Raw genomic sequence first — 12,322 nt, 5'->3', positions numbered from 1 at the left:
CACATGTACCAGAAGATAATAAAAATCGATTTCATGGTGTATGTTTAGTACCACTTATTTTTAAATATATTTGAAATATATTATAATTCAGATATAACTAATTAGTAGATGACAAATACCTTTCAAACTAACTTACTTTTAAATATGGTTACAATTGTATAACAGTGGAATGTATCTATATACATTAGTTGAAGATAGAAACACAGGTGAACATACTTCTAGTGTTTAATATTGCTTTTCAGACATCAACTGTTTCAAAAAGATATATAATAAGAAACAGGTGGTTAGTTTTCTTTCTTATTAGGTTGTATATCAAAATGTAGAGAGTTTAAAATTATGTCCTTGGCATAGTTCCAATAAGGTAAGATACTATGCTAGAGTTTTTTTTTTTTAAACTGAAAGGCATATCTTTATTCTAAATATTACATTCCTAAATTAAAGACCCATTTATCATTACACAATTAAATACTCTTTCATGTTTAAATAAAATAAGGTTAACGACACACAGAGAAAAGCAAAACCGGCAATACATATCTTTCCCATGCTAAAATAATTATACTAAAATAAACCAAACATTTTATGTTACACTATGCCGTGTTACTCATAATAATTTAATATTTATATATTCGCACTTGTATTTTGAATCTCTTTGAGTCATTGATGGATGAGAGGTTGCGAACGCATTCCTTTTCTTGGTTGTTAGGATATTATTGATATAATTATAACGACGAGGGGTCAACAAAAAGTTGTATTCCTGTTCTTTTGGAAACGGATTGGAGTATAAAATACCTAATTACTTATTAAAAAAATATGACATATGAAGGGAGAACAGGGAATAGACAGCTGACAACAAACCAAATAGGGTATTTTTGTGTTAGCGAGGTAACGCCAAGAGTTTTGACAAATTACACATTGCAACAGCATTTTTGTACGCAGCCTGAACTTTTTTTATTTTTTCTTCAAGTGTTTTATATACAAGCTGAAGTTATAGAATATATCTTACATTTAGTTTAAAAAAAAACATTTAAAAAAGATCGATTTGATTGATTTTTGGTGTATTTTTTTACAATTTATTAAGAATTTTTTATAAAATAAGGTGCTATTTAGATTGCATGACAATATGTTACCATATTGTTCTGTGTGGGAAAATTAAATCGGTAATATATCCATCAATTAATCAGTGATTTTGAATATAAAGCATCTATAAACTTGTTTTATTCCAATTACATTGAAATGTTTAATCAAATTATTATATATTATTGTTGAAAAGCGCATGAATTTTTTTTACGGAATAATATCCAAAGTGATATTCAACGCAACCTAACCATTTCAAATTATTGAAGCCCTTTAATAAAAAATTAAAACAATTTAGACCAAAAAATCAATCAAATTCGACTTTTTTAAATGTGTTTTCAAAAAATTAATTCTGAACTGAAAAGCCACGTCGTTAAACCCATATTTTTTCTTCTTGGGTGTGTCTTCTAACTAGATAGTGAGCAATTCTTTCACTGATATTGTGTATTAGGTTTTTTTTTCTTTTTTTCGTAACAATTCATCACTATTACACAGTCAAGAGTACTATAAACGTTTAAAAAAGTCAACACTACATATTATAAATAAAACAATCACAAAAAGAAAAAAGGAAGGTAAGAAAAAGGCATCATATTTGGTTATTTAAGCAAGGTAATTACACTGCACGCTATTATTATTATATTTAAGATAAATGACAAATTCAAATCTAAGTTTATGTTATTTAAATAAGTATTTCATATATCGTGCATAATGTCCACTTATTCTTTATTTATTTTTTATTTCTTCGCTATACTATATTTTATTTGAAAATGTATTTTCTGAACTATTTTTTTTAAATGTTCACAACAACTTTTAATCTATTTTTTTAAATTAATTTTAGTATCGTAATCCTCGGAGGGTAAAAACTTACAATAACAAAATTGGCTGATAAGAAAAGAAAATACTATTATTTGATTGTATTAATAATATTAGAACTATAAATTTGAATTTCCTCCTCAATTGACTCCTCTGTGATGTCATCAAAATAGTCGGTACAATTGTGAACAAAAGCAAAAAATATCTTATGGACAAACATTACCTATACTCACCTTGGTATTCAAATTTAAATAAATACAAAAAGGAAATTTGGTTAATATATTCATAAATAAATAAACATTTTAGTTTAAAATTAGTTTCTTATTTAGAGATCTAAATTATTTAGGATTGCCTATCATATCCTAATCATTAAAACATGTTATATATATATATAATTCTAACCAAAAAACAAATCGATATCATTACAAATATTTAAGTTTATAATAAAATAAACTATTCCAGGACCTCCGACTTCATGACATGCTTCTTTTAACAGTTGATGTTTTAGCATTTTCAAATTCCTAGCAGAAGTTGATGGGAAGTATTTTATTAATCCAAATGCGTACCTCCATAAAGCATCCTTGGTTAGGTTCGTTATTATCAGTTTAAATTAAGTATACCTTGTAGCAGCAGATATTATCATTGCTCTAATGTGCTGGGTGTCAAATGGTTCCTATTCGATATTCTGTTGGCCAATATAGGCTTCGACATTTGAAATACAAGGGCTGATATATTTTTCTTCTCTACTGTAAAATGATCTAGATGTCATGGCAAAGAATATGTATATCTTTACAAAATTTGAGCTAATATTTCCAATTCATTCTTGATTTACAATAATAAAAGACTTGACGATGTTTAAAACAATCAATCACTAAAAGTAAGAATTATACTATTAAAAGTTATCCCACAATTCTTGAAGGGACCATAAAATCGGATAAGATTATTAGATACTTGAAATTGTGTTGTGAATTTTCGGCTATCATTGATCCTCACTAGACGATGCGCAATCACCTTACCAGGGATTGAGGTAGACGTAGTATTTTTATAAAAACTCCAGTGATAATTTTAACCTCGGGGTATTCTTAATTCCTTTATTGTAATTTCACGTGTTTTAGAGCTGATCGCTTCAGAGGGAAAATAAGTGATAAAATTTGAATGAGTGTCATAAATAATTATATTATCATTTTATATATCAGTCTTGCCAATATTTTTGGGGGGAAAATATTTTTAAAGGATCTCTTTTTTGAGTTTTATTCACTATATCGAAGATATTATTCGAGTCATAAGGAGGAAGTACCAATTTTGATATGATTATCTAGATCGCCCCCCCCCCTCCTTTGAAAAGCTGTTAATAAATCACTCGAGAGATCTGTAACAACCATAAGAAACTTAAAATCATGAAATTTATAAATAAAAATTCCTCCATTCCACACTAGGTGTAGTAATTATATCAATCAAAACATTTATGGTTTACCACAAGTAAAATATTTTCTAATAAGGACAAGCCTCAGAGCTTCAGAAGGAAAATAAACATTCCGATAGAATTTGATTGGTGTCATGAATAATTATAGTATCATTTTATATAGCTCCTCCAAGAGATTCAAATTTATGGCTTTAATAACGTGGCTTTTCCCTTAAGAATCGGATCCAAATCCATTGAAAAACATGATTTTAAAAACATTAAACTCCACAAAAAAATAACCTACACTGCTCTTAATGAATTTCGCTTTTAACATGCGTTTTATGATTGTTCTTTTGTTTCATTTTTCGTAATAAGATAATTATATCAATAATTTGTCAAATTTTATTTTTTGATCATGTTTTTTATTCCTTTTCTTGCCTTCCTTTTTTCTTTTTGTGATTGTTTTATTTATAATATGTAGTGTTGACTTTTTTTTAACGTTTATAGTACTCTTGACTGTGTAATAGTGATGAATTGTTACGAAAAAAAGAAAAAAAAACCTAATACACAATATCAGTGAAAGAATTGCTCACTATCTAGTTAGAAGACACACCCAAGAAGAAAAAATATGGGTTTAACGACGTGGCTCTTCAGTTCAGAATTAATTTTTTGAAAACACATTTAAAAAAGTCGAATTTGATTGATTTTTTGGTCTATTTTGTTTAAATTTTTTATTAAAGGGCTTCAATAATTTAAAATGGTTAGGTTGCGTTGAATATCCCTTTGGATATTACTCCGTAAAAAAAATTCATGCGCTTTTCAACAATAATATATAATAATTTGATTAAACATTTCAATGTAATTGGAATAAAACAAGTTTATAGATGCTTTATATTCAAAATCACTGAATAATTGATGGATATATTACCGATTTAAATTTTCTACACAGAACAATATGGTAACATATTGTCATGCAATCTAAATAGCAGCTTATTTTATAAAAATTTCTTAATAAATAGTAAAAAAAATACACCAAAAATCAATCAAATCGATCTTTTTTAAATGTTTTTTTTTAAACTAAATGTAAGATATATTCTATAACTTCAGCTTGTATATAAAACACTTGAAGAAAAAATAAAAAAAAGTATTCGTTTCTATGCAAGGTATTTCATTTTACTCTATTTTTTATTGGTTATATATATTTTTATTAATTTTAATCAAGATAAATTAATAAATAATTCATTTTTCAAATGCTGAATGTTTGTATCAATTTGTTATTTACTTTGATTTTAATCTATATAGGTTTTTCATGCCAAAATATGGCACTAAATCGTATGTCCTGAACACTTCTTTAAAGACTTTAAAGGCAAACCTTGAAGAGGTTTAAAGTTTTAATGGTCATTTTCACACTCTACGGCATTAATAACAAAAATAAATGTTTGTTCAGGCTGCGTAAAAAAATGCTGTTGCAATGTGTAATTTGTCAAAACTCTTGGCGTTACCTCGCTAACACAAAAATACCCTAATTGGTTTGTTGTCAGCTGTCGATTCCCTGTTCTTCCTTCATATGTCATATTTTTATAATAAGTAATAAGGTATTTTATACTCCAATCCGTTTCCAAAAGAACAGGAATAAAACTTTTTGTTGACCCCTCGTCGTTATAATTATATCAATAATATCCTAACAACCAAGAAAAGGAATGCGCTCGCAACCTTTCATCCATCAATGACTCAAAGAGATTCAAAATACAAGTGCGAATATATAAATATTAAATTATTATGAGTAACGCGGCATAGTGTAACATAAAATGTTTGGTTTATTTTAGTATAATTATTTTAGCATGGGAAAGATATGTATTGCCGGTTTTGCTTTTCTCTGTGTGTCGTTAACCTTATTTTATTTAAACATGAAAGAGTATTTAATTGTGTAATGATAAATGTTTCTTTAATTTAGGAATGTAATATTTAGAATAAAGATATGCCTTTCAGTTAAAAAAAAACAACAACTCTAGCATAGTATCTTACCTTATTGGAACTATCAAGGACATAATTTAAAACTCTCTATATTTTGATATACAACCTAATAAGAAAGAAACCTAACCACCTTTTTCTATGTATATCTTTTTGAAACAGTTGATGTCTGAAAAGCAATATTAAACACTGGAAGTATGTTCACCTGTGTTTTTATCTTCAACTAATGAATAAAGATACATTCCACTGTTATACAATTGTAACCATATTTAAAAGTAAGTTAGTTTGAAAGGTATTTGTCATCTACTAATTAGTTATATCTGAATTATAATATATTTCAAATATATTTAAAAATAAGTGGTACTAAACATACAACATGAAATCGATTTTTATTATCTTCTGGTACATGTGCAAATATAAGAATGATGATTAGAGTTGAATATAATTTCTCTAGATAGAATAGCCGATTATTTTTATAAAAAACCCCAAAAAAATGTTACACATATGATATTCTTTGTTTTAACTGATAATTTTTCTTAATTATTCGATCATTTTGTCACTTTTATGCATTTCTTTCCCAATTTTTCAATTTTTTTTTTACGCAAGTTGCTCTTTTTTCTAATTTGCTTTATAAAATGTTTTTATCTAATATTAATATATTTTATCCAATAAAATGAAAAAAAAAGAACAAACATTTTGGAAGGCCGTCAACACTATTCGATTGGATTCCAATTGTAATCGTCTGATCTTTCTCTCAATCAACCGTAAGAAGGGGTTCCTATCATTTCTGCACTCAGTAATTCGATAAGTGTTTTGTTCTTTCTTCCTTTGATGCAGTTAAAAAATTATCTTTGGGGCCAAATTACCTATTATTAAAATCTATTTTTGTTAAAATTTCCCTCTTTTGGTATCATTAAAGTGGCCTAAAGAAATCTATAATAACTTTAAAATCCAGACGAGCTTCTGTACGGCTTCAAAAGGTCCAAGGAGGGACTACCTTTGGCGTTGAAAGTGATAGGCAAGCTTCAGACTCTTATCTCAGTAGCACGTTTCAAAGGTGTCTGCCCTTCACCTCGTTTGGTGTCAGTGGCTCTGGAAGAGTTCAAATTAACGCGAATAAAGCCGGACCTTTAATTACTATAATGCGACGAGAATGTTGCGGCCAGGATTTGTTGATATTTTTTGCTATTCAATGTTTATCTATTCTTTTTTTTTTTAAGCATCATAGTTCGTAGTTTTTTTTGTTTTTAATAATAAATATGAGGAACATTAGTTTTGTTTTTTGTATCACATTTATTCTCTTCGAGCGTCTCCAGATTGTACATATTTTAAAAATGTTCAATCTCAGCAGAAGAAATGTCTTTGGAATATACTATAAGTTTTTCATTTGCGTTAAACCTATAATAAACTTGCCTTCTGGACATTTGATCACTTTCCGTTTTTTTAAGTCGCTCAAAAATTACATTTTCTTTTGATAGACTCATTGCCGCTCCTTATTATACATCCTTGGTGTACCTTTTTACCCTGTATTTTGCTTCCTTAGAGCACTATCCCTTTTGGTAATACACAGGCAAGTCTCTCGAAGAAAAGATTTGCTTCTCTTGTGGGAACATTATAGAAACGTCCAAGCATTTTTGTCTGAGTGTAAAACCATGGGATCATTTAATCCGGGAAATTTGTCCAAAATTTAATTTGATTTTCAGAGCGAAAGATTTATGTTTTTGTTATGGATCGGAAAAAATAAATTATATTGTCACTAAAATACATATTTTATGTAAATTAAGAAGTACGAGAACCCCTGTTTGTTAACAGTTGTATTTATTATGATTGGAGTTGTATTGAATAGATGTTGTGATTGGGTGGAAATATACTAGTACGTTGTACAAAAAAAAGAATAATAATAAGAGCGAAAAACAACAAAATAACAATGTATGTATATTAGAAGTAGTTCTTGACATATTTAAAGTTGAATGTCTCATTTGCAATGAATACTTATAGAAACAGGTGGTTACAACTTTTTCTTATTAGGTTGTATATCAAATTATAGAGAGTTTCAACTTAGGATACACCACTAAGGGGAAGAAACAAGTTTTTAGCCATTAATCGTTGTTGTTTTTTTAATATGAATGGCAGATCTTAATTTCTAATATTATATTTCTAAATCAATAGCAGCATTTAACTTTACACAAAATATTTATCATGTTCTGGGTAAAAAAAACCAACACTTGCATGTTTAAATAAAGTAAGAGTTATTTCTGACAAATAGTCTTTAGTCAACATTCTATATTCTTATTGTATATTAATATTTCCTAAGGAATGAGGTGAAATAGTGAACAGACAAAAAATTAACAACAACGACAAAAATATAACGGGAAGAAATAAGTAAATCATCTACATATACGTCGAGCACTATTATAATGGTAGATGGAGAGTTGACAATTTTCAGGAATATACAATTTGAACAAAAAATAAGTTGTATTTTTGACATGGGAAATTATATTGGTAATTTTTTAAAGATATTATTAAAATTCTCCTTGTTACTCTCAATATTCTAAAATCGGTAAATGAGAGCATACAATTATTTAGTATCCCTGCCCGTCAGTTGGTTTTTTCTCTTTACCTTCATTGTATTGTGAGGGAAATATTTCAATGCTTTCCTCTGATGCTGATTCCGATTCTATAAAAAACACCCCATAGAATATGAACCTAAAAAACCAACTAATGTCTATGATTTTTTGGAGGAGACTATAAAATTTGTAAAAACCAAGAGATATATCAGTGTACTTAGTACAAAATGAAGCATAGAGTTCCTTCAAATGGCATAAAATTAACTTTTCTTCAACTTCTGCCAAAATAAAATTACAGCTATCACACCGTTTATATTAATAAAAGCAATATCGATCAAATGTAATAAACATGAAGAGTGGTATGAAGATGCAAAGACCATTCTAATGAGAAGGTGCTTCGACTAATTTTTTTTTTTTTTTTTTTGGAGGGGGTAACCTCAAAAATTATCAACAATGTAACGTAATTATATTTAAATATATAGGCTTATTTTTAAAATAAGCATATGATCTGGTAGCAAATAAAGGATACCAACATGGCCAAAATTTCCATTTACTATGTAATCTATGACTTCTGTGCAGAGGTCATTTTCGAAATGATTACCTTAGTAATTTATTAAGGAATGGAGGGATTATACCTTAAAGTACCCTTCTACTGGACTGGCAATTTTTTTTGAAGAAACTACGTAAATATTTTTAAAGAATATATATACAGGTTAAATTGGAACTACTTTAAACTTCATCCAGATCCATAATGTGGATATTGGGGGTTGAATCATACTAATATAAAAGGTTGTGTGAACAATACACTATAACTTCCACCACATTTGTATTGACAACAAACAATAGTCATCATGGAACAAACACGGAGAGACACCATCCTCGAATTGGCTCGCGCGGGACACAAGCCCTCTGCTATCTACAAGCTTCTTATTTTAACGCTCCCTGTAAGGATTGAGGTAAAATATTTAATTCAACAAATTATAAACTAAAATGTTTATTTATATATATTATGAATCAAATCTGTCTTGAATGAATAAAGTTAAAAAATAATTGTCAACGACTACTTCAAACATACGTACATTTATATTTTGTTGTTTTTGAATTTTCTTTTTGAAACAATTGATTTCTGAAAAGAAATATTAAACACTTGTAGTCTGTTCACCTGTGTTTTTTTTCTCGCTAGAATAGCCGATTATTTCCATAAAAAAATATATTGAAAATATTGAATATCACTTAACTAGTCAAAAAAAAAAAAAAAATGTGCCTCATATTTATACAATCATTTGTAAATCTTGTTGTTTTTATTTATTTATTTCTCCATGTCCGATCCGTTTATTTACACTAATTCTTTGTTATTTGAAGGAATTCTATGCTTAGTTATGCACTAAGCACCCTGATATCGCTGGGTTTTAAAAAATTTTCTAGTCTCCACCCGAAGTAGTAGATTAGTTTTTTGTTTTTTTTGGTTACATTCTGTTTATGTGTACGTACAATCATTTATTAAAAATTGCTAAATATTTGAATAAGGGGGTGGGTAGGGTAAAGTAATGTGATAAAATGTACATTGGAAAGAAAAAAAAATATTTTTTTAAGCTTGGGGTGAATAATATACCAGTTAACTAACGAAGGGAAAATAAGATATTACATTATTATCGACAAGATTATTGATAGATGTTCTTTTGTATGTAGTTTAAAAATATAGAATCCTATTTATTTAGAGAATTCAAACAATTGTTTCTCGCCCTTTTGAATATCGCTCTTTTGACTTAGGGAAACAGGATGGATGGAAATATCTTATTCTTGCCGATCGATACTCTGGATGACCACTGGTTAAACCTTTATGTCGTCTAGACACTAATACGGTTATCTCAGCGTTCAAAGATTGGTTTTTAGATTAAGGAAGTCTCTTGTGCTCCTCAATTCCGATGAGAAGTTTATAAATGGTGCAAGAACAATAATATTAATCATGAGCTCTCAACTCCAGCATCAAGTCTCCAATTGTCATTCTGAATACTCAGTACGTGGAATGAAGCATTTATTGGAGATATTAAATTTACATTCATTTATAAATGTTTTTATCACTTGGAAATTGGATTTCTCATTTTATTATTGTTTTATTAAACGTTAAGAAATTATGAATTATTTGTCTTCTAAAGAATCACGCCTACAGATTTGTTACATATAATAAAACTTCATATCGACTCCTCCTTTAAATCCATTTAATTAACCACGGAATAGTTTATATATGTAACCTTATTTATAAATTTTAATGAAATAGGTTGTTTTTTTTCAATCATTTTATTGTTTGTATGTATCTGATTTTTAAAAATTCTATATTTTTTTTACTTTAAATTTTGATACAAAGTTATTATTCATTATACCTAGCACTCTTCAGGCTCACAGAATCCACATGTTAGTCGACACGCCCTTTTCATGAAATACATAGTAAGATTTTTGTGCAATATCCCTTGTTTTCAAATTTATAACATAAGCTTTCATGAACGCTGGCATCATTGCAACTATCATCTATTTTATTAGAATAAAAAAATATCAAAAGGAAAAATATATGTAAATTTTTTAACTCACCACAAAGTCCGCATGTTTTTCTACACGCATATTGAACACTAGTATCTTCACCACACCGATGTTTGTACCCACTGCATAAGTCTGAATTAATCAAATCCTCACAATCTAAAAAAACACAATTTACTTATATATATTAATCATGTATTAATATCTTAATTCAAACCATCACAAGAAGCACAACTTTTTGGACATTGCTTTTCTATACTTTTTTGTAGACAAGACTCCGAAAGTTCAAAGCACGAACCACCTGTGTCTCTGCAACTTGCTAAAAATAATTTAATGAATTGATCATTTTGCTTGATTATTATAATAATATTTTGATTTTTGCCGAACCTTGACAAACGCCACATTGTTCTGGGCACATCCATTGATATGTAGGCGATAGACATGCATCTGACGTCGTTGAAACTAGTAAAGGACAATCATAGTGACTGTCCCTACACTCGAATTCTAAAAAAAAAAAAGTTATTTAAACACTCAAAAGAAAGGAAACACAAAGTTTATACCATACCCGAGATGCGTCCCATGGCATTGAAAGCCCAACAAAGAAGAAAGAGAAGAGTAAGATAAAGAGTAGACATGCTTGAAGACGAAAACAATCTAATGAAAATTCTAATTTTTAAAATTTCATAAGAAGCATGACTTATTCTTGTCTTCCGCACAAGTGTCAGTACCGAGAAGTCTGCAAAGACAGTTGGGATCTCCAGCCGGATTGTTTTCATCATCAAAATTCAATTACAGGCCCATACAGCCAAGAAAAAGAGAGAAAAATAAGTATAGAACTCAAACACAAAGAGCTCATATGTTTTTTAACAATATTAACATATATTTTTCAATATACCAAAAAGGAGTAAAATTTGCCAGCATCTTATTTTTTCCAATATTTCCATCTTTGGTTTGTCATACAATACTTAGTCTAATCCACATACTAAAGCATTTGATCCTCTATCTCACAAGTATATTAGTCGAAGGTTGTCCAGAAATGGTTTAGGAGATTACATTATTCTTATGGTTGGCATTAACTTATTGATAGATTGTACATTGAATCTTTGAGGAAATAAAAAAGGTGTTTTTTAAACAAAAGAGGTATTCGCCAAGATGAACCTTCGTCGGTCATACTCTTCATTCTATGTATTGACTGTTTCATAAATGGTATTAAAAAAACGAGCCCATTATTGGTTTTAAAACTATCTACTTCTTATTTAAAATGTTTATGTTATGTGGATGGCTTGACATTAATTGTTACTGGTAATTACTAACAATAAAGCCGATTAATTGCATTATAAATAAATAAATGAAAAACAGAGGTTTTATGTCCTTATTAGCCCTTCTTGGAGAAATAATGGCCTATTTTTAAGACACATTATAGTTACTAAGATTATAGATTGGGGAGAACAGTATTAATAAAAAATACATTTGATATAAACTTAGGACCACCATTTTTTAAAAATTGTTTGCTCTAATTATATGGAATAAATTGATAGCATGGGATACCTTTATTATTCCAAAGATCAATTAAGTTTAACTCCTTTGAGCTGTGTTTTGGAAATTAAAAATTCTTTTTTTGAACTAAAAAGAAGAAAAACTTATTGCTAAAAAAGACATTATAATTCCAGTTAATACGGTGGTCCTTCAATACTTGAAATCTTAATTGGATCGGTCAACTTTGGTGCAGAGGTCATTTTGGAAGTGATTACCTAAGTAATTTTTTTAGGAATGGAGTGATTATACCTTAAAGTACCCTTCTACTGGACTGGCAATTTTTTTGAAGAAACTACGTAAATATTTTTAAAGAATATATATACAGGGTGTCCATGTTAAATTGGAACTACTTTAAACTTCATCCAGATCCATAAAGTGGATATTGGGGGTTAAATCATACTAATATAAAAGGTTGTGTGAACAATAC

At 28.6% G+C, this 12,322-nt stretch overlaps 1 protein-coding gene across 1 annotated transcript; it reads right to left on the bottom strand.

Moving 5' to 3' along the window:
* Positions 1-10,106: 10,106 nt before the first annotated feature.
* On the bottom strand, positions 10,107-11,085 carry LOC121128461 (uncharacterized). Its single transcript, XM_071892920.1, has 5 exons — positions 10,925-11,085; positions 10,747-10,863; positions 10,577-10,678; positions 10,414-10,518; positions 10,107-10,353 (listed from the first exon to the last, which is right to left on the bottom strand). Exons 1-5 carry the CDS (start codon positions 10,992-10,994, stop codon positions 10,259-10,261), a joined length of 489 nt encoding a protein of 162 aa, XP_071749021.1. The 5' UTR covers positions 10,995-11,085; the 3' UTR covers positions 10,107-10,258.
* Positions 11,086-12,322: the final 1,237 nt, after the last annotated feature.

Source organism: Lepeophtheirus salmonis, chromosome 13 (genome assembly GCF_016086655.4).
Source record: "Lepeophtheirus salmonis chromosome 13, UVic_Lsal_1.4, whole genome shotgun sequence".
Lineage (NCBI taxonomy): Eukaryota > Metazoa > Arthropoda > Copepoda > Siphonostomatoida > Caligidae > Lepeophtheirus > Lepeophtheirus salmonis.
This window is presented reverse-complemented; position numbering and strand designations above follow the sequence as displayed.

Coding starts and splice junctions, on each gene's coding strand:
- LOC121128461 (XM_071892920.1), bottom strand. CDS start 10,994: ATGTCTACTCTTTATCTTACTCTTCTCTTTCTTCTTTGTTGGGCTTTC. Junction 10,864..10,924: donor TGCCATGGGACGCATCTCGG/GTATGGTATAAA, acceptor TTTTTTTTTTAG/AATTCGAGTGTAGGGACAGT. Junction 10,519..10,576: donor AAGTTGTGCTTCTTGTGATG/GTTTGAATTAAG, acceptor GTGTTTTTTTAG/ATTGTGAGGATTTGATTAAT.